The following is a 21,668-nucleotide window of genomic DNA, read 5'->3' on the forward strand; positions in this document are numbered from 1 at the left end:
CGAGCGTTGCTCTGGAAATTTGGGACACCAGCGAGACCAGCAACTGGACCAGTGATGCCATTCGTCAAGCACCCCCCAGCGATCTCCTGGTGAAAGACACCAAATGTCCAAGGCTGGTGCCCCGTTTGAGGAATATAAAATACAAATCACAACCGTAATAGGGGGGGTTGACACACTAGTTCTCGAAGCTTCTGTGGGTCGGCCCGTCCGCAGTCGGCGGCTTTTCGCTGTAATGAGCGGTCAGTTGCAAGGCTGACGTCCATATCTTCACCTCTCGATCCCAAGATATCCATCAGTAGGTATCATCAGCCACTTCCCTTCTTTCTTTCTTTCCCCTCCCCTCCCCTCTCAGTACTTCTCGATACATAGTGCTACAGTCAGAAATAAATATGCTCGTCCAACCCGGCCAGATTGGAGGGATCATCTGCAAGCGCTTCCCGCGCCTTTTGGCGAACCGTCTGGGGAGCAATTTGTGACAGCCACCCAGCACAACCATACACACAACATTTTTTTGGCAGAGGGTGACAATTTGGCAGTGTAGCAGTCCAAATGTGACGTTTGTTTAATTGGACAATGAACAGCAAATTCCCCGCCCTCCAGAAGCGCCAAAACTACACACTACCGAGTATTACCTAGCTAAGTACCGAACACGGTACACTACGTATCCGTGGTATCCTACGCATGCCGTTATCGTTACCCAATGTCCTCGCCGTTCCTGTTGACCATGATAACTGGACCCCACAAACGACCCTAGGCCTGCAATCACTGGTTGGCCACCATTCGTCCTCTGGCACCACCACCTCGACACACATTACGCCTCCTCTGAATCTTCCGACGCCCGTTCGCTGCCCGTGTTGTTTCCAACCACCGAGTTTACAAAATCCTGGTACCGGAATACTTCCCCCCGTTTGCCCAGTCCGCCACCCGTCTTGCTCTTGGTAAAGGCTCGACGGCTGGTGAAACCGTTGATTACCTTTTCGACGTCTAGCGATGTCAACGGCTGCTGGCCCGGCTCGGGCGCCGTGTTGAGCAGCGCGTCCCGAAGCTCGGCCACGTCAATCTGCCCGCTATCGTCGTCGTCAAATGCCGAGAAGGCCGATAGGAGCTCGGCGCTGGGCGACAGAGCCGCCAGAGACCCTGCTATCGAGTTCATGAACAAAGCCATCGTCATTGTTTGTGGCGCCGAGGGAGGGAAGAATTGGGTGACCTCTGACGCGTTTGATGGAAGACCTTACACCATTGTTAGATGACTGTGCCAATTGGACCAATACAACGCCGCCTCTCACCCAATTGGTTCAACATATCCACGACATCCTCCCTATTCACAACACCATCGCTGTCTCTATCCAGAATCTGGAATCCCTCTCGCAACGTTCTGACTTGCGACGGCTGTAATTGAGACATGGCGCTCCCGTGACCTACTGGCCCGGTCTTGGATGCTACAGGTCTGGGAGAAAGGCGAGCTTGTGGAGTTGGCAGTTCGCGACCCGGAGAAGCTCGTGAGGATTTGAAGTCTAACACTGGACTCGGGGGACCTGCTGTCTTTGTTGGCGATGCGGTGGGTGTGGTCTGACGTAGTGTGTTGGGAGATCCTGGCGACACTGGGCGACGGAAAGGTGAAGTCCGGGGCGACCCATAGCCCAGCGGGGATGGTTTGAATGGCATGGCCTGTGTCCTGATGTCAGTGGATTCAGATCCTGTCCTTGTCCCCACAATCGTCTCCTACCATCGTGATCTTGCAGAGATCTGTATCGACTTATTAGCGGTCAAAAACGCAAGGGAATAACCACCTCTTGGTTTGTTGTTTTTTGAGGGATGCGGTCAGCAATTGCCAACGGAGCATCAAGACGCGCCAATGGCCTTTGTCTGGATCACTAATTTGAACAACAATAACGGTCAGAACAACTCACTTTCGGCGCCTCGAAATCAAGAATATCCCCCGGTCGCTTGTCTGGCTCTGAGTGGGTGATTGATGTCGTCACTGGAGATCAACGGTCTAGCCTTAGATGAAAGTTCGATGGCGGGGACAACAAAAAGTAAATAAAGTGACCAGACAACCACCAACGGTGCTACATGGCCCGAGCGTTTCTGGAAGAGCAGTGGCAGGGACCCTGGAAAAGATGGTGCGGGGCCATTTTCCAGTGACCTGTTTCTGCTTGCCGCGCGGGCATCGTGTTTCAAGGCCCCCAAAGACGCATGGGATGTACAGGGGGGAAAGGGGGACCCCTCACCTTTCAGCTGGTCTCTGCGTCGATATCGATAACAGACCCCTGTCAGGAGGTAGGTAAGCTGGAGAGAGGAAGACATCTCAAGAAAAGGTAGACATACACGCAAATGCAGGTTTCGGCAGTCTGCCTTTACATTGCACAGCAGTAGACACGCGGGCAGCCGCATTAACCCCGGGAGCCAAGATCCAAGCCGTCGAGGGAAAGTCGGAGACCGGAGCCAAGTCACGGTCACCGTTTCCACCGCCCGATACCATACCTTATCCGATATCCAGCAACGCTACTCCGTACCATTAGGATCCTCCCCGACTCAGAATCCTCCTCTTGTTGTTGTAAGACAATACGATAGCACAGGCCCGGCGCCGACCTTGAATAGAAACAATAATAGGTACAGATCCACGACCACAACCGCGGGGCACCCGGTGTCGATCTGTGCTCAGCTACCAACATACAACGGGGTACAAGCGCCAATTCGATGTGATCGAGCTCTCGGATCAATTGACACCACTCCACAAACCGATAGCTTGGATCGGGTCGCAAAGCAGTGTGTACCACCCGCACCCAGGATAGGATACTTGGAAGGATTTCGTGGGAATAAGGGGGCGGCAAACAAAAACCCAACACTCGAGAAATGGCATCGGCCGAACAACCGTTGCCCTATGCCCCGAGAACAAGCAGCATATCCGCGTTTGTAGAGGCCCCCCCCAGCGACTCCCACCGCCGATCATCTTCGTCCGTCCCGACGTCCAAGTTCGCCGCTGAGATGTCTCAACCTCCCCCGCGCCCCGCTCGCTCCCCGCTACCCCACGGTTTCAATCCCGCCGACATGGACCGCCTATCCGACCCAAATGTCAAGGACAAGATCGTTTCAACCGGCACCAACCCCCCGTCGCAGCACAGCTCTCTCTCGGTGCCCCTTCCAAAAGTACGCCATGACCCGTCTTTGCGCCGGGCGCGCAAGCCGCGCTCTCAATACCCAAGGAGTAGCACCGAGAGCCACGTCGAGTACATCCTGGTCGCTTCGTTCGATATCGATAGGGGGCCGATCATGGAGCACCAGTATCCTGTCGCTATCACTGGAGATGAACATATGCTTGCGGAACTGATGCTTCCGGATCAGGCTCACGTCAGAAATCAGGATTGGACAGTTTTCTTTCTTCACAAAGATAGCAGCCAGGAAGAGGACGATGCTGAACGGCAGGCCAAAGAAAGTAGGAGAGCCCGGAGACGGCGCAGACGGGACCGGGCAAAGGGGATAATACATGAATCGGATGATGAGGACGACGGTGGTGAGGAGGACCTGGACGATGACGACGATGACTGGGATGATGATGTGTCAACCGATGAGGAGCCAGAAGGCGGCGAGGGACCGCCGTTGGTCTATGTGTTGAACTTGGTCAATACCAAGCAGGACAAAACGGTCAAGAGAGGTGCCGTGGTCAAGGCTATGGCTATTTGCACGCGGCATCCATTTCTTCACATATACAAGGTGAGATCTGACCAGGTGAATTCTCCCGGCGTACATACTTACATTTCACTCCACAGCCCCTATTACTACTCGCTCTAGAAGAGTACTTCAAATCACCAGTACCAGAAACACTATCCATGTTGTTCAACGCCGTCAACGAAATGGACCTTTCTCTCATGCCAAAGCTCAGCCTGCTGGAAAGACACCTGCTCCAAGCCAGCGATAACAAGGACCTATTCGTCGAAAAGTTTGAGCGCATGATCCAAGCCCGCATCTCGGAAGAAACAGCAGAAGACGTGGCAGACCAGCCCTTTGACGCCAGCCGCAGCCCCCCAAAACGACCAGGTATCTTCCGCTCAGGCACGAAATCCTACATTGAAACTCACACGGGCGCCTACGCCGTGCCGCGGGACACTCACGAATTCGAAAGCAAAGTCATGTACAAAGGCATCCCCATCCCGATCAAAGTCCCCGTTGCCGTCATGCCCGAGACGGTCGGTGACTTCTCCCTGATCAAACTAATCCAAAACTTTTCGGACTCCCACGCCAAATCCCCCCAAACCTTTGCCCTTCATCCTCACCTAACCACCAACGGCCCGACAACCCACCCGATCATCGTCCTGGCCAATGCTCTGCTGACCCAAAAGAGAGTCATCTTCCTCGGCCACAACATGCCCTCGGGCGAAGTAGCCGAGGCCGTCCTGGCCGCCTGCGCGTTGGTATCAGGGGGGTTGCTCAGGGGCTTCACCCGGCACGCGTTTCCCTACACGGACCTGACCAAGATTGACGACCTGCTCAACGTGCCCGGGTTCATCGCCGGGGTGACGAACCCCACGTTTGAGCACCATCCGGAGTGGTGGGATTTGCTGTGCGACATTCCGTCGGGCAAGATGAAGATCTCGTCCAAGATTGAGTCGGCGCCCATCACGGAGGGGTTGGTGTACTTTCAGCAGCAGAACCCGGCGTACGCGAACTTCATCAACGGGGCGTCGGCCGGGTCGGGGAGCGCGGCTGCGGCGGGGCAGCAGACGGGGGATTTGACGGGGGATGCGGCGTTCATGGCGGATATACTGAGGTGTATTGCCAACCGGTCGGGGGAGAGGGTGGTGAGGGCGAAGTGGAGGGAGTGGGTGCTCAAGTTTACGAGGATCGCGGCGGCGTTTGAGGAGACGGTTTTCGGGGCTAGTGCGCTTTATATCGGGAGTGATGGGGATGGGGATGGAGATGGTGGTGGAGGGGGGGGTGATGGGAACCTGGGGCAGGCGGCGATGGGGCATGGGTACGTATGGGCCGATGAGGCGACTAAAGCAAAAGAGCTGGCGGGGAATGTGACGAGGATTGAGGGGTGGCGGAATACTAGGAGTTACTATTCGTTTATCCAGGTTTGTCTCTAACCCTTCTTTTCATTGGAAAGGAAGAATGGGGTTGCTAATGCGGGAGACAATTAGGACGTCGCTCAGTCATACACGGTCCGCCCGCTCAAGGGTTTGGATTTGGCACACATGCACGACCGGTTGCGGACGCAGAAGCTGACTCCCCAGCAGAGCAAGGAGATTTTTGAGGCGCTTTACAACTATGTCTGGTCTTATGACGAGATTTGTTTGCTGCTGAGTGTTGCGCCGGAGTCTCACGCGGGGCTGTTTTATATTGCCTTGGGACTGTTCCACAAGGATAGGGACGTGAGGGTCAAGACGGCCGAGTTGCTGGATAGGATTGCTGAGCATGAGGCGGGCCAGCATTGGTGGAGGAGCCTGAGCCGGTTTGAGAAGCTGGCGTATGTGAGGATTAAGAAGGAGGTTGAGCAGGAGGGGAGAGGGGGGAGGGAGGGGGGTGTGGTGAGTCCTGTTGATAGCAAGAGGGTTAGCTCTGGGAGAAGGGTGATATAAGGGCATTGTAATTAGGGGGTTGGTTTCAAGAGGTTTGAAATGATACAATTGTTGGAGATGTTAAGGAAGTTATCATGATGAAGCCCCCTCCCTGGGCTTTATATTGTCAGACTATACAGTTGGAATCGTTGCTAGAGGTGCATGTCCTGCAGAGCCCCAAAGGTGGCTGGCTATGATTCGGCATTCGGGATCTGTTTTGTTCCCACAAGAGAGCTTGGCTTGCAATGACGGCATGGCACACGCATAGCACACGCATGGCACCGCATGGCAAAAGTGTGTTTTACCCCTCGTCGGCAGTCGATAAAGGTGGGGTTTCTCCTGTCACCCATTTACGTCTCTTGCTTAACAGCAATTACCATAACGAAAGTCAAATTGGGAAATAACAAGGGCGGGGTAGCAGCTGATAAAGGGGGGGGTTATTGACCAAAACTTATCTCCATAGCGGTCTTTAATAACAACTCTCATGTCCCTCGTCTCGACTCTTACCCGTCGTCAACTCACTCGTCAAGTCTCCCAACTCACTCGTCAAGTCCCCCAACTTACTCACACCACCACCCGCTCCTTCACCACCACCGTCAAAATGGCCCTCGAAATCAAAGCCGAAATCACCACCTTCAACGGCAAGCTCTACAAGCTCACCCACCCCTCCACCACAACCTCAACCCCCATGTCCATAAACCTCTTCATCCCCCCCTCCGCCCTCTCCAAAACCACCCCCGCCCCCGTGTTAATCTACCTCTCGGGCCTGACCTGCTCCCCGGAAAACTGCACGGAAAAAGGCTTCTTCCAACACCGCGCCTCCCAGCTCGGCCTAGCCCTCGTCTACCCCGACACCTCCCCCCGCGGCCTCTCCATCCCGGGGCAATCCGACTCCTGGGACTTTGGCGAGGCGGCATCCTTCTACCTCGACGCCACTGCCGATCCCTGGAAGGAAAACTACAAGATGGAAACTTACATCACCACCGAACTCCCCTCCGTTCTCTTTTCCTCCCCCCAGCTCGGTCCCTACCTTGATAAGGAACGAGTCTCCATCACGGGTCACAGCATGGGCGGACACGGGGCTTTAACCCTCTACCTCAAGCACCAAGACAAATACAAATCTGTCAGTGCCTTCGCCCCGATTGCAAACCCGACAAAGTGTCCCTGGGGGGAAAAGGCGTTCAAGGGGTACCTAGCCGGTGGACTCGAGGAAGGCAAGAAGCACGACGCTGTCGAGTTGTTGAGATCGGGGATTTGGAAGGGGGGTGATCTCAAGGCCCTCGTCGATGTTGGCACCGGGGACAATTTCTACAAAAATGGGCAGCTGCTTCCCGAGAATCTGGAGGCGGTGGTCAAGGAGATGGGGTTGGAGGGGTTGAAGGTGAGGTATCATGAGGGCTATGATCACAGTTATTACTTTATGGCGAGTTTTAGTGGGGAGCATGTTGAGCATGCGGCGAGGCATCTTGGGTTGCTTTGAAGGGGAGAAAAAGGGTGGGGGGTTATGTATTGTATTTTGAAAGCAGGCAGGCAGGTTAAAATTCATGGCAAGCTATGATGGGGTTATTCGGGATTTGTACACTTTTGATTATCAAAACAGTGATCTATTCTGCTGTTTGCTTTTCTGCGTATTGATGCTGTGAGGATTGCGTCTGACTACCAATACAGCTTGTGATTGGCAAGAAAGAAGCCTCTCTTCCTGCGACAGGTTCGTAACCCAGCCAACGACAGCCCCCCTTCTCAGATCACTTCCAAAGACAATCAAACGAAGTAATAAACCGGTCCCAGCTCACAGCCGTGAGGTTGTACCGGTGGGGGTAGTCAGAGTCGACAGGTCCCATGGTGCAACCCTCAGGTGAGGTGCAGATGCCGCCGCAGACCTTGCTACATTCTTGTCAACATATATCCTGCTTCATTAAAAAAAAAAAGTAAAAAGAGACTCACAGGTAAGGATAACAAAAGAAATTACCGGGGTCTGGCGCAAAGGTGGCGGCGTTGTTCCGAAGACCGTCGGGGAGGTTGTAGCACTTGTTGAGTTGGTAGGTTTCGTGGGTGCAGACGCCGGTGGCGTTGGGGTTGGTGCAGATTAGGACCTGGACCAAATCAGCTATGAGGGGGTGATGATGAGAAAGGAAGGGAGGGGACTTACGCCGCCGATGGAACGCCGTGGTTTGGGGTGGGCGTCCAGGGGGTTTGCTTTGGTGGTAATAAGAAAGAGACCGAGGAGGAAGATGGCGAGTTTGGGGAGGGGTGACATGTTAGCTGTGATGGCGGTTGTGTGTGCGTGGTTGGTGGCTGGGTAAGAGAGAGTGGAAGGGTGGTATGGTGTGCTGTTTGGTAGCCTTTGTTTGGTGGACATCTAAAAGCTGAATAGCTGATTCTCTCGAACGGTCAGGCGGGCGAATCATCCGAGTTCGGATGGCAGATGTGGAAGGCGCATTTTGACAGAACAGCCGCCTTCAACAAACGTCATGGCATTCCAGTGGTGGCAGTGACGTGGTGACGGGTGGCACCAGAAGGCAGGGTGTTGACTCCGGGTGTGCGGCTCTGTGCGAGGTTAGGTCAGGGAAGCAAGCTTTTGGGCTACCTCGGATTGTTTGCTGGATTAGGGGTTGATTGTTTCACAGAATGGCGGCCTTGTTTGGCGAGTATCTGATGTTCTGTTTTGCATCACGGGAGGGAACCTGAGTAGGAGGGAGACGCAGGAAGCTTGTAGAGTAGAGCTCACTGCTTGTCGAGGTTGAAATAGACTGCGAGAGGGCTTTCAAAAGAAGGACGATATCTCAAACAATCTGGTGAGTACCTGGCAAGTCAAGAAGGTATCTAGAGCCCGTTCCACATATTCTACAAAATTCAGCGTGGGTTTTGACAAAATCAAATCCACCACAGAGGAAAGAAATAAACAGTAGTTCCAACCATAACATACATACATTCTACTCCCGTTCCATCACAACTCATCTTTACTTCCCCCATCCACCACCTCCCCACCGCCATCAGGATAAACCCCCGTGTCCCAAACAACCAACCTCCCACCCCTCCTCCAATCCTCATTAACGAGCCCATTCCACCCCTCCCAAACCTTTTTCATCTTCACCCCCATCTTTTCTCCCTCACCCCCAAAAAACTCCCCCAACACCCCCTCAATCCCCTCAAAACCAACCACAAACCTCGGTATCTCCTCCCCTTTTCTCCCGTCACCCCCATCAAAAAACTGTGGCCACATCTCTCGCCTCAGAAACACCCCCCCGTACTTCCCCGTCTCCGCATCCTCCGCGTAAAACCTATCCGCCTCGTCAAGATAGTTTTCCCGTTCAGGCGTCCCCGGAGCAGTATGCAACGGCGGCTCACAGGTCAACGCCCTAGCCCTCAGCCCCGGCCAGACAAGATGCGACCTCCACGGTGTCGTGTGACAGGGGGTGAGAAACAGGGCGAATAATTCCTTTTGTTCCTGTGGGGAAGCACTCAAAGAAAGGGAGTCAGGGTGGAGGCGCTCGTATTCACTTCTCAAGAAGGAAAGGACAGAGATGGGCGCGGGCTGGTGGAAGAGGGAGAGATACCCCGCGAGGAGGAGGTTGATGGAGAGGATGTTTGCGAGGAAGATTTTGTGGCGCAGCACCAAAGGTTTGGATGGGGTGGTGAGAGGGGTGGTGAAGAAGCTGGTTACGTAGGGTGCTGCGAGGATGTGCAGGATGGGGAGGAGGGGGTAGATGAAGCGGACTTCTTTGTGGGAGATTAGGGAGAGGATGGTGATCATGCCTATGAGGGCAAAAGACAAAGTCTTGAGGGTGTTGAATGAGGTGGTGGAGAGGGATGTTGGACGGGCAGAGAGGAGGGTGGTGGGTTTGGCGGAGGTGAGGGTGGCTTTGTAGATGCCCAGCAGGGCAAAGGGGAGGAAGGTGGTGGTGAGGAGAGGAATGCCCTGGGAGAGGTAATAGTGCCAGGGCATCCGGCCGTAAAAGACGGCGAGAGACTGGGACATGTTGAAGTAGAGCCATTTGTAAGGAGGGAAGGTCCAGAAGCCAAAGTAGAGGCGGTCAGAGACGACCGAGATGGCGAGGGCAACGGAACCACAGAGGACGGTTTCTCTGAGGAGGGTAGGGAAGGTGGTTTGTGTGATGGGGGACTGGCCGTCGAGAGTGAGGCGGGTGAGGGTCAGGGCGATGATGCCGAGCCAGATGAAGAGGTTTGTTGGGCGAAGGAGGACGGCGATGGCTGCTAGGAAGAGGGATGTTCTCAAGCTGTTGAGTCTCCCTTTTTGCTTCAGGCGCTCTTCTTTGGTTTCCTTGGCATCTGCAAGGAGCTCCCAAGGCCAGTAGGAAAGAGCAGCAATGGTGAGGGTTGTCTCGAGAGAGTTGGAAAATGTTCTTGTTGAGCAGTACCACTGCCAGGGATTGAGAACGGTCATCCACAACTACATTCATCGTTAGATACACCCCGGTAGTTCAGATGAGTTGGGATGCTTACAGCAGCCCAAGGAGCACAACTCTCCCTCCCATAGACATCCATGGCCAGCTTCCATGTGTAAAAGTCTCCCAAGGCAGCAAACACAGACTGCAAAGCCCCTGGCAAAACTACTAACATGGAAGCGATGAAGGGTGGAAACAAATGCATGGCACTCATGACAGTCTCGGCAAGCTTGTACGCGGCGCCAAATACGGCTGGGTGAAGTGAAGACCGCAATTGATATTCCCATTCCTGACCATATCAGTCAGCACATGGTTCTCATCAAATCCAATGAGCGAAAATACCCAAGTCATCCAAGCACCACTGCCTTCCCCAAAAGCCAACCTCCACGCCGGCTCCAAGGCCTGGAAATATTCATCTGGTTGAAAGAATGTCTTGACAAAAAGAGAGTTGATGAACCGAAATGCCAGCAACACACTGAGAATATCCCCGACTTGAGCAGCCGCGACCTGCGCGTGCACCCTGCCATCTTTCTCGGCTGGCTTTTCTATTCTCGGCCCTGGGGGTTTCTTGACAGTATCTTTCTCCATCTTGACCATCAAACACGACTCGTCAAGTGTAGTTCTCGACGAAGTTCGGGGGCCGCACCTAATCTCATCCAAAGTCGCGTCAACTGTCGGTCAGACAGACAGAGCTGCTTGCCATCTGGCAGCTCTGACACGAAGCACCCCTGCAGCTGATTGGTTCCCCCGCAGCCCTACCAAGCTTGCTGCGGTAATCAAGTGACCCACAATTGGCTGAAAGCTCAAGAGATCCCTGCATTTCCCACCGCCTGCCCCTCCCCCGCTGGAACCACAGCATCGCAGCAATGGATGGATGACACCTTCTATCTATCTATCTATCTTTGATTCTGAAAGATATCCGGTATGGGGAATGTATTGTGTCTGAGTACCTATCGAGTTTTAAGCTTCCAGTTTGTATGAATAATATCGCCACGTCCATGACGGGCCACACCCCTAGTTCTGTCACACTTTTAAAGGAAGGTTACAAGACCTTTCGTCATAAAAGCGGTTTCCTTCGGCATGCTTTTTGCGGGACTGTCCAAGGATGCTGGGCCCACGTGAGGTGTTGTGAGCGTCTTGGGACTATCTGACTTGCACTTAGAGGTATAGTGTCGTTCGGTGGAATTGCATGATTGCAACGGCAAACACCTTCCGAAGCGGAGGTATTGTAGGTTTGGGAGGGTGAAGGTAGGGAGAGGCAGGGTGAGGCGGGTTTATATATATTCCCCTCTTTTTATCTCTGCGATTTGTTTTCTTTGTTTTCCCATTGCCTTCTTCTGCTTGGGATCTACATACATTAGTACCAATTGGCCATCCAAGGTTTTGTTGGAATTTCATAAAGGTGGCGTAGTTTTGACAACACTTTGTTTGTTCTTACACCGCTGATTTAATCTCCTGCCAGCGGGCAAACTTACTTTCTTACCAACTACCTTGTCTGTCTGTCTTCCCATCTACCGTCATATCTTGCCTACCTTTGAACAACCGCCAATTCACCAACCAATTCACCCAACCCCCAATACCACGAACAATTCCAACCATGGCCCCTCACGCCTCCTCCTCCTCCTCCAACGACACTCCCCCCTCCCCCTCCTCCTCCTCCTCCACCACCACCAAACCAACCGACCCCTACCACGCCTCCTCCACCACAACAGCCATCACAACGGAAAACACCTACGCAGCCCACAACTACTCCCCCCTCCCCATCGTCTTCGCCCGCGCCTCGGGCTGCCACGTCTGGGACCCTGAAGGGCGCCACTACCTCGACTTCCTCTCCGCCTACAGCGCCGTCAACCAAGGCCACTGCCACCCCGCCCTCATCAAAGCCCTCACCGACCAAGCCGCCCGCCTCACCCTCTCCTCCCGCGCCTTCCACAACGACGTCTTTCCCCAGTGGGCCAAGAAGGTCAGGGACGTGTTTGGGTACGAGATGGTCCTGCCCATGAACACGGGCGCCGAGGCGGTCGAGACGGCCATCAAACTGGCAAGAAAATGGGCGTACAAGGTCAAGGGGGTGGAGCAAGGGAAGGCTAGGGTGTGGAGTGTGGATGGGAACTTTCACGGGAGGACGATGGTGGCGGTGAGTCTGAGTGTTGATCCGGAGAGTAGGGATAATCATGGGCCGTATGTACCGCTCATTGGGGCGAGACACCCGAGCACGGGGAAGGCGATTAGGTATGGGAGTGTGGAGGATGTGGAGGAGATACTTGGGGAGTTTGGGAAGGAGACGGCGGCGTTTATTATTGAGCCCATTCAGGGTGAGGCCGGGGTGGTGGTGCCGGAGGATGGGTATCTCAAAAGAGTTCAGGAGCTGTGCAGGGAGTATAATGTGCTTTTGATTTGCGACGAGATCCAGACGGGGATTGCGAGGACGGGAAGGATGCTGTGCAGCGAGTGGGATGGGATCAAGCCGGATGTGGTGACCTTGGGGAAGGCGATCAGCGGGGGGGTGTACCCTGTCAGTTGTGTTTTGAGCTCGAAGGAGATTATGGGGGTTATTGAGCCTGGCACTCACGGGAGCACGTACGGTGGAAACCCGCTTGGGTGCGCGGTTAGTATCAAGGCTTTGGAGCTGGTCGAAGAGGAAGGCTTGGTCGGCAAGGCCCAGAAGCTGGGGGAGATTTTCAGGAGCGAGATCAGAGGGTTCAACAGCAAGATTGTGGAGCTGGTGAGGGGGAGGGGGTTGTTGAACGCGGTGGTGATTGATGAGAGCGAGACGAATGGGAGGACGGCGTGGGATTTGTGCATGTTGTTGAAGGAGAAGGGTGTTTTGGTATGTCTTTTTTTCGCCTCCCTTTCCTTTTCCGTTCCCGACAATGATAACTCACCACCATGCTGAACAGGCCAAACCGACCCACGGCAACATCATTCGCTTCGCACCACCGCTGGTCATCACCGAAGATGAACTCAGAAGCGCCCTCAAGACCATTAAGGAGGCGCTGGAGGAGTTGCCAAATGCCACCAAGCACGAGGCGCACTGATTATCACATCAGCGCACCATGATCATGAGTCACTCGCCGCTCACCACCACCACAGACATCGCTTTTCAGAAAAATCCGGGGAAGGATCTTGCCGGGGGGGGGGCGGGGAGGCGAACCGGGGACGGCCCGAAGGAAGATCACCCGATTTGCTGGGGCAAAATGTGGGCAGGTGAAGAAGTCAGGGGGGAACCGGAATATGTTCCCCGGGATCATGACACATCTTTTTTTCAATGGGGTTTCCTTTTTGGATGTTTTGATACCACTGTAAGCATTATTTAGATGGGGTACAACAGCAGAGTTTGGCTCTTATGGTAGTATATGCATGGAAATGATACCGAGATGTTTGCATCAAGGAGATTGGACTGGGCCGGGCCGGGCTGGGCTGGGGCTAGACTTGACATGAAGTCCAGAGGGGGTTTGATTGGATGCATGGATATTTGGTCAGAGAAGTACCAGAATAATACCAAGTCCCTGCCTAGTAGGATCAGTTGATTGATTTGTTGTGTGTGTATGTATGTGTGTGTGTGTGTGTGTGTGTGTGTGTGTGTGTGTGTGTGTGTGTGTGTGTGTGTGTGTGTGTGTGTGTGTGTGTGTGTGGTGAAGTGGAAATGTGTTGGATGATTTGCCAGTGTCTTGACCGGAAATAATTTCCTGGAACCGGTGTCTTTTCTGCCGGTGAGTGGTGAGTGATGAGTTGTTCATTCGATCTGTTGCATATATATGTTTGGCTAAGGGGAGAGTGATGTGACAAGTTCCATATGTAGGTGCTCTCTACGCCCGGGTTGAGTGGGTGAGGCTGAAAGTAAGAGTGGGGGAGAGTGTCGGGTTATGATCTACCTAAACAAGAGACAAGGTACACTCCAGTTGAATCTATGTGCATGATACTTCAGCACCCTGATGAGACGAGCTATTATGGGGTATTCCTGTTCCTGTCACGGGTTCTGGTGACGAATCCTCGATGGAGGTCCGCAGGTAGATATTGTATAACTTAACGCTATACAGTCGTCGGTCAGGGCAACTTTCTGACATGTCAATTTCCAATTGTGTAAAAGCTGCGAGTTGGTTTTTGCTATTCAGTGGATAGCATAACAGGCAGTGTAATAGAACAGTTGAGGGGACTGAACCTCTACTGGGTTAAATTATAGGCGACTTGTTACTTACCCCAGAGGTCCACATCAGTTATGAGTTGTTTTCTCTCACAAGGCAGAACCCAGCAATTGTCCAATTCCCACGGTCTAGCTGCTGCGTTGTCCTGTTGTGTAAGTTCAAGATCCATGCATACCTACACACCTACCCGCTACTGCTGCTGCTGTTGCTGCCTTTTAGGCTTCCCTCCTCCCCAACCACCACACTACCTACATGGCCTTTTATCCAATGGGTACGGGTACACACACTCTCTGACACCACCATTGAGTCTCTGTTGCTGCTAAATCACACACAGTGTCCGTATTTTTTTCCCAAAAGCTGGGTGTGCCCTTTTTAGCTTTTAGTGGTAGCCAATGAATAACCCTCCGTCCGCCATCATCATCGTTTACACAGCAAACGATGATGATGGCGGAGCAGTTGTGTGTGTGTGTGTGTGTGTGTGTGTCATTGTGTCATTCGAGTGATATATTTCCCGTTTGGATTTGTTTCAATTAAGACCAGTGGCAGGCACGTGAGAGGTTACAGTCCTACCGTGCGTTGTCTACGTACATAACCATCCCATCCATCCGCCCAGCCACCATCTTTCGTGGGTGGGCGGATGGGTAGTTGATAGATCAAACTCAACAACGGATCGACTTGTCGGCCTTAAGCTACCTTATTGAACAATCTAACTCCGATGTGTGTGTGTGAGGTCGATGATCCGTCGGATGAAACCCCCCCCCACATTATCAAACGCTATCTTGTCTAGATTGAGAGGTAGCAGTGTGTATCTGTCTGTATGTAGAGTCGAAGCCGGGAATGTGCACGAGATCTGGGCTAGCGAGATGCAGGCCTGCGGATAGGGGTCGACATGTGTGGGAGGGGGAAAAATGCCCTGAGTGGCTTACAGCCGTGTTACCCTTCCTCTTTGGGACTTGCCGGATCACCACCACCACCACACCACTACAAAACACAAGCCAAAGGACAAGACATTTGGCAGCTGTTTTCCAAGGCCGGCAGTCCCTGTGCCTTGAACAAGAGTGCGGGGGGGTGGCCCACCACCAAAACAAAACAAAAGAAAAACAAGGACAAGCAACACGATTGTGCCTCCTTTTGATAATCGATCGACGAATTGAGGAAATATGACGCTGGTGAAGAGAAGGGCCCTGATATGGGAGAACAAATAGACATTGTTTCGCAAGCTGTACCCATTGTATCCGATGACCAGCACACCTGATAAAAAGGTGTCAATAGTAATAACAGTAGACATCCGGAGGTGCATATGACAGTCATCTTCTTTCTGTCCTCAGACTTGGCTCAGTGCACGGATTCTTGGGATTGACCAGTGAGCAAGCTTCAAACAGCACGCGTGCGGTGGCAGGCAGTTGCTGGAGTTCTGGACAAACACATGCAGCGGCCAACCGGAAGACGCCATGCTCACACATTAACATGTGGAAGATGTCAAGAGGAGGAGGTCGGACACGAAAGGGCGAAAGGGCGGGAAGATGGATGGCTGCGCTAAGAGTCCCACCGATAAGGGATAAGGCAGGCCCCCCGGCCCCCCGGCCCCCTGCCCTGTCCGATAAACTGTTCGTTCGACAGCCTCACTCTCGGAGGCTGCTGTGTAAATGAGACAAACTTCCGGCAGGCCTGGTTGCTGCATGCGCCATCCGCCCGTGTTTTTGGCTGGAACCATAGAACGGGCAGCCACCGGCTTTTCGGACAACCTGTGGTACGGAGTATTGAGCAAAAGCCAAAGACCGGCGTAGAAAGGCGCTAGAAGCAGAAGTTTACTAGAGATGGCGGAGCTGTGTCCAGATGTCCGATGCTGCTGGAGCTGATGCAGCTGGGCTGCTGGAGCATTGGAGCATGGACCAAGCTTGGAACCTCTTTGGTAATCGTTCCTGGCCGTGGTGCGTCGACGGCGCGGGCGTATTGACCACCTGACAATACCGCCGTGCCATTCCTCCGTGGCTCGTTTGGGTGGCCGCCCTTCAGTGTCCAGTGCCCATGTCGATCGGATGTGCGCCCTGGCTCCGCCTGGTTTGTGTTTCTCTCTTCTTGAAAATAAGAAGCTTGTATGACCATGACAGCAGCAATGGAACGGCTCACCAGCATCGACATCGATGCACCCCCCGATGCAGGTGAGAGGTGGTGTACATTATGGGTGGGGGGCAGCCGGTGACTGTGCGGGTGTCTTGTCTGGCTGTCTGTCTGTGACTCCACTGTGGAGGTGGAGCAGCCCCTCGACTCCCGGTTGGTCGATTCATCATGACGGGCTGTCTTGTAAGTGCGAGTCCGTTGTATTGAACGAGAGAAGAGAACCGGTTGTTTCATCTGGACCACACATGGGGGAAGAAGGGCGAGCTCGCCGTTGTATCTTGTGTTGGTCAGTCATCTCGCCATTTTGAGGGCGCAAACGTGCTTAGCTCATCAGGATGGCCTCCGAAGGCGCAAGACGCAAGACCAGCGGTAAATGATGCAGATGGCGGTTCTGGCTTGTTCTGGCTTGTGTCTGGGTTCAGGTGTTCGTCAAGGTTACAGAGCTCCAAACACTGTGAACACTGTGCTGTTATCGCGGGGCTTATCGTCCCAAATGCCGTTTTGGGTCCAGTCACGGGAGACAGCCGTGACCTCCGGTCTCTCTCTCGACGTAACAGACTCAAGGTACCTGCAATGTACCCTGACGGCTGGTGGCCAGTGCATCGATACCTCGAACTACTTTTGAAGCATCACGAGCAGCATTCACACCAAAACCCCTGCTTTTCTGCCGCTGCAGCACCCCCAGCAACAGAAGAGGCCTGGCTCCATCTGCTGTGTCCGTATCGTCGTCACCCTCTCGTTCATTCACAGGTCTCTCCCAGGTTCCTGCCCTTTTTCTGCTGTTTCTCCCAACACCGCCCGCTTTCATCTTCCCTCCTCCCTTTGTGCCCTCGCCCTCTGCGCTCTGTACTCTAGTCCGCCCCTTCTATTGTTGCGAAACCTGGGGAAATCGAGCTCTGGATCCTGCAATCGATCGAGTCTGAGTCATTCAGTTGACTTTGGACGTCAGCGTGCCGCGGTGGAGCTAGCTTCCCCCAGCCTGACCCTACTGATAGCGATAAACTCCCAGGCGCAGTAGTAGTAGCCTATCCCCGATCTACCATCACCATTCACCACTGCTCTTCCTCCGTGCCACTCCTCCAGTCTCTCTCTCTCTCTCTCACTCTCTCGGTCTCTCCTCACCGTCGCAACCGTCGGACCGCTGTTACCCCAGACTAGAAAGCCTGGGACCACCGCCGCTAACCACCAACTCTGCTGTGTCCGTCGACCGAGCCGGCTCCTCGCTTTCAACAAGTAGCTGCTGTAATCAGTCACCCACTCTATCCGCCACCCTTCCTGTCGGGGCACCCATCACCCATCAACCTTTGCATCACCAACAAGCTTTCAAGACACCCAGTATAGTGGCTGTTGCGTCCCCGCGTGTCTCTTCGTACCCACAAAAGAAACTCTGCCCATTCTCTCCTCCCTCAGCTTTTGGAGCCGCTTCCACTTTCCTACACCACCCGACCTATCGGAGATCTACCTTTCGGTCTCTCTCGTCCTCCAGTCCCGCGCTGTCCTATAGGCAACACTACCCTTGGCTTCTGCCTCACCCTGCCCCTCTTTCACCTTCGAGCGCCGTGCATATCAGCTTTGTCACCCTTGGCCACATCCATAGCTGTCAACCGCGACCCACGAAGTATACATGTCGATCGAGCCTCCCGCCCACGTCTTTCGCATAGCATAGGCCCTCGGGCTCTCTTTTTCTTTTCAAGCCAGCTCCCCCCGTGCTTGCCAACATCAGCAGGTAGCCATGGCCGACAGACAGTTATCGTCCACCTCGTCGTCGAGGCGGCAAAAACAGCCAACCGATGGTGCCGTCGGGCAGTTCGTCATCGACAAGGAGATTGGAAAGGGCAGCTTCGCCCAGGTCTACTCTGGCCGGCACAAGGTTCGAACTCCCCATTTCTTTTGCGCCAGTTGACCCCCCCCCGGGAAGAAAAACAGCGAGTTGCCTATCGGATGGCGTGCGGTGCTGCCAGATTAGGTGGAGTGGGAGTTGGACGTGTCTTTAATCTCATCGTCTCGGTTGCGCCGAATCCGCTAACATGGTCCCCTACGATAGGTCACGGGCGCCCTGGTCGCCATCAAGTCCGTAGAGCTCAGTCGCTTGAACAAGAAACTAAAGGAAAACCTGTACGGCGAAATCAAGATCCTCAAGACGTTGCGCCACCCACATATCGTTGCCCTTCATGACTGTGTCGAGTCGGCCACGCACATCAACTTGATTATGGAATACTGCGAGCTTGGTGATCTTTCGTTATTTATTAAGAAGCGGGAGAAGCTGATCACACACTCGGCTACCCGTGATATTGCCCGCAGGTATCCCATTGAGCACAACCAGGGTTTGCACGAGGTTATCACCCGCCATTTCCTCAAGCAGCTCGCAAGTGCGCTCAAGTTTTTGAGGGAAGGAAACTTTGTTCACCGAGATGTCAAACCACAGAACCTGCTGCTGCTGCCGTCGCCGTTCTTTCGGGAAACTCACCAATCGGCCAAGCAAATCTTGAGTGCTAGTTACGACTCGCTGATGCCAGCAGCAGGACTTCCGTCGCTGCCTATGCTCAAGCTTGCCGACTTTGGCTTTGCTCGCGTGTTGCCCTCGACGTCACTCGCTGAGACGCTGTGTGGGTCACCGCTCTACATGGCCCCTGAGATTCTCCGGTATGAACGGTACGATGCCAAAGCGGATCTGTGGTCGGTGGGCACCGTTCTGTACGAGATGGCGACAGGGAGACCTCCCTTTAGGGCCGGGAATCATGTGGAGCTGCTTAGGAAGATAGAAGCTGCTGAGGACCAGGTCAAGTTTCCTCGCGAGAGCGTGGTGAGTCCGGAGTTGAAGAGCCTCGTCCGAGCTCTCCTGAAGCGGAATCCCGTGGAACGGATCAGCTTCGCCGACTTTTTCAACCACACCGTCATCACAGGGCCAATCCCCAATCTCCACGAGGATGACCTCCCGAAGCCGGAACCACAGCAGGTGAAGGAGACAGTGCGGCCCGAAGGGTCACTGTCTCTATCACGTCGGGATTCCCAGCGTGGCAAAGTGGCCACAGGCGTTCTGTCCTCCCCCAGGCCTCGGCCAGCATCGCCACTGGCGACACCAATCGAGAAACCGAACCCACTGGAACAAGTGCCAGGTCCTCGTGCTGGCTTGAGCTACTCGCCTGCTGGAGATGGGTTGGGAATTACCCGCCGGCCAGCTGTTCAGCCATCTACTTCAGCGCCAGCCCGCCCCGTCATGTACGTGGACCGCTCTCGAGCAAACTCGACAGCCTCGCAGAGACCACCACGAGAATCCATCGTGCCGGATCCTTCACAAACCCTTGCATCGCAACCTCGACCAAAGAGCAGGCTGACCAAGCCCCTGACAGAGGAGGAGAAGGCTGCTCAGGATGTTGCTTTGGAGCGTGACTACATCTTCATCGACAAGAAGGGCGTGGAGGTCAATGCACTGGCTGACCAAATCTCCATGTACCCGCAATCGGTCCCCAAGTCGGGTCAGATTGTTCGGCGCGCTACCCAGCAAGGGCACCCAACATCAACGACTGGTGCTGTTTCCGCCCGCAACAACCACCTTCGACAAGGGTCATATGACAAGCCACTCTCTAGCAGCCCCGGCTCGACAACTTCTGCCATCTCCAAGGCAATTCAGGACGCCAGTCTTCGGCTTTTTGGGTTCAACGTGGCGCCTCATCTGCTCAGCAAGGGCCAGTCTCCGCCCCAGATCTACAGCCCTTTCCCGGCATATCCGACGCCCTCTGCACCGGCCGGGATGATCTCGGATGGGAAGCACACCACGCCGGTGGACGAGGATTCCCGCGTGGCCCAGTGCATTGAGGATTGGGCCACCCGAAGCGATGTGGTCTATGGCTTTGCCGAGGTCAAGTACAAGCAACTTGTTCCATTGGCCCCTTCCATGGATTATGGCCTCGGTGGCGTTCCTGCCGACAAGATGGAGGAAGAAGATGGCCTCACCCTCGAGGCAACAGTCTCTCTATCAGAAGAGGCCCTGGTATTGTACGTCAAGGCGCTGTCTCTTCTTGCCAAATCCATGGACATTGCTAGCCTATGGTGGACACGCAAGAGCAGGTCGGACAACAGCAACAGCATCCACTCAGCCGCTCGCGACTCGGTTAACAGCCAGGCGTTGGCACTGAAGATCAATAGGGTGGTCCAGTGGATCCGGTCCCGGTTCAACGAGGTCTTGGAGAAGGCTGAGATTGTGCGGTTAAAACTCATTGAGGCTCAAAAGCAGCTTCCCGAAGATCACCCCAGCCACCCCAGCAATCATCAAACCGAGGTTGGCTCGGTGACGGGTGCCGAAGGAGTCATCCTTTCGCCAGGTATCAGCGCCGAGAAGCTCATGTACGACCGCGCCGTTGAGATGAGTAGAACTGCAGCCATCAATGAGATTGCGAGCGAAGACCTCCCCGGCTGCGAGATATTCTATTCGACTGCGATTCGCATGCTCGAGGCTGTCTTGGATAGCGATGACGACCATCTTCCTAAGCGCAGGATATCAACCTCGTCTAGGGACGAAAAGGCTGAAGCTGCTGTCCGCGAGGACACCTCCGAGATGAGCAGCGAGGACAAGCAGTCTATTCAGAAGAGTGAGCAGATTTACCTCTTTTGTTTTGGTTACCGTACTAACAGCTTGACAGTGATCCAGATGGTTAAAGCACGTCTCGCAAACCTCCAGAAGAAGATGCTTGCCATCTCTCGAGCTCAACAGCAGCAGCAACAGGACATAATTTCTGTCAGACGTCGTAGCGGCGAGCTAGCACCACGCAGTGTCCCGGTCTGAACGTCTAACGATCCCAAAGCTGACGATTAACGAACAAACGACACCTATACAGGCTGCTACGACACACTTGAGCCCCGCGGCTAACGGTCTTGCCGGCCGTTTCAGGGCCTCGAAGGCCTGACGATCGCTTCGGGGACTATTTTCCTTGTGCAAATTCGTGTTTATGGTTTGGCACATCATACATTATACCGGAGTTTGACCGCTGATTATTTCTTCGATATTTATACTTTTTTTCCAGTGGGCATATATGGCGCGGTTAGCATGGCTGTTCGTTCTTGATGAAGCCGGAATCAAGCCTATGCATTTCATGCCTCAGAATTTGAGGGCGCTTGGGGACAGGCCAGCGCGTTTTTCTTTTTCTTTTTGCCTCTTCTTTGTCTTTGTTTTTTTTTTTTTTTTTTTTTTTTTTTTGGTTTCGGACCTTTCTTGGATTCGGACCCATGGCACGGGAGGTGGCCTATTTTAAACAATTTTTCTCTTGTTGGTTTTGGTTCGGGGCGTAGATATTATTGTTATCAATCTTTTATGGGGGCAACATATGGGAAAGGAAACGGAGGGGTTTAGCGGGGAAATGGGGATCTTTTTTTTCTCTCCTCTCTTGGTTATTACTGTAAGGAAACGGAATGGGGAGCAGTATTAGCAGTGTTTTATCACA

General features: G+C 53.9%; 7 protein-coding genes across 7 annotated transcripts; 4 read left to right on the top strand and 3 right to left on the bottom strand.

The window, feature by feature from the left end:
- Positions 1-487: 487 nt before the first annotated feature.
- On the bottom strand, positions 488-2,242 carry QC761_710830 (uncharacterized protein). Its single transcript, XM_062882632.1, has 3 exons — positions 1,727-2,242; positions 1,287-1,668; positions 488-1,230 (listed from the first exon to the last, which is right to left on the bottom strand). Exons 1-3 carry the CDS (start codon positions 1,727-1,729, stop codon positions 812-814), a joined length of 804 nt encoding a protein of 267 aa, XP_062728696.1. The 5' UTR covers positions 1,730-2,242; the 3' UTR covers positions 488-811.
- Positions 2,144-5,731, top strand: QC761_710840 (uncharacterized protein). Its single transcript, XM_062882633.1, has 3 exons — positions 2,144-3,714; positions 3,771-5,075; positions 5,142-5,731. Exons 1-3 carry the CDS (start codon positions 2,857-2,859, stop codon positions 5,577-5,579), a joined length of 2,601 nt encoding a protein of 866 aa, XP_062728697.1. The 5' UTR covers positions 2,144-2,856; the 3' UTR covers positions 5,580-5,731.
- Positions 5,732-6,042: 311 nt separating this feature from the next.
- Positions 6,043-7,038, top strand: QC761_710850 (uncharacterized protein; the record flags this gene model as incomplete). The annotated part of the gene is made up of 2 exons (XM_062882634.1): positions 6,043-6,087; positions 6,109-7,038. The coding sequence occupies 2 exons, from the start codon at positions 6,043-6,045 to the stop codon at positions 7,036-7,038; spliced, it is 975 nt and encodes a 324-aa protein (XP_062728698.1).
- A 120-nt stretch (positions 7,039-7,158) lies between these two features.
- QC761_710860 (uncharacterized protein) lies at positions 7,159-8,048 on the bottom strand. Its single transcript, XM_062882635.1, has 3 exons — positions 7,708-8,048; positions 7,503-7,651; positions 7,159-7,442 (listed from the first exon to the last, which is right to left on the bottom strand). Exons 1-3 carry the CDS (start codon positions 7,915-7,917, stop codon positions 7,304-7,306), a joined length of 498 nt encoding a protein of 165 aa, XP_062728699.1. The 5' UTR covers positions 7,918-8,048; the 3' UTR covers positions 7,159-7,303.
- Positions 8,049-8,249: 201 nt separating this feature from the next.
- On the bottom strand, positions 8,250-10,849 carry GPI10 (glycosylphosphatidylinositol anchor biosynthesis). The gene is made up of 3 exons (XM_062882636.1): positions 10,307-10,849; positions 10,023-10,253; positions 8,250-9,969 (listed from the first exon to the last, which is right to left on the bottom strand). The coding sequence occupies exons 1-3, from the start codon at positions 10,559-10,561 to the stop codon at positions 8,506-8,508; spliced, it is 1,950 nt and encodes a 649-aa protein (XP_062728700.1). The 5' UTR covers positions 10,562-10,849; the 3' UTR covers positions 8,250-8,505.
- Positions 10,850-10,910: 61 nt separating this feature from the next.
- Positions 10,911-13,477, top strand: CAR2 (ornithine aminotransferase). Its single transcript, XM_062882637.1, has 2 exons — positions 10,911-12,794; positions 12,865-13,477. The coding sequence occupies exons 1-2, from the start codon at positions 11,562-11,564 to the stop codon at positions 13,000-13,002; spliced, it is 1,371 nt and encodes a 456-aa protein (XP_062728701.1). The 5' UTR covers positions 10,911-11,561; the 3' UTR covers positions 13,003-13,477.
- Positions 13,478-16,898: 3,421 nt separating this feature from the next.
- Positions 16,899-21,307, top strand: ATG1 (Serine/threonine-protein kinase). The gene is made up of 3 exons (XM_062882638.1): positions 16,899-18,100; positions 18,275-20,819; positions 20,871-21,307. The coding sequence occupies exons 1-3, from the start codon at positions 17,963-17,965 to the stop codon at positions 21,011-21,013; spliced, it is 2,826 nt and encodes a 941-aa protein (XP_062728702.1). The 5' UTR covers positions 16,899-17,962; the 3' UTR covers positions 21,014-21,307.
- The last annotated feature ends 361 nt before the right edge of the window (positions 21,308-21,668 follow it).

This window comes from Podospora bellae-mahoneyi, chromosome 7, assembly GCF_035222275.1.
Source record: "Podospora bellae-mahoneyi strain CBS 112042 chromosome 7, whole genome shotgun sequence".
In the NCBI taxonomy this organism is placed as follows: domain Eukaryota; kingdom Fungi; phylum Ascomycota; class Sordariomycetes; order Sordariales; family Podosporaceae; genus Podospora; species Podospora bellae-mahoneyi.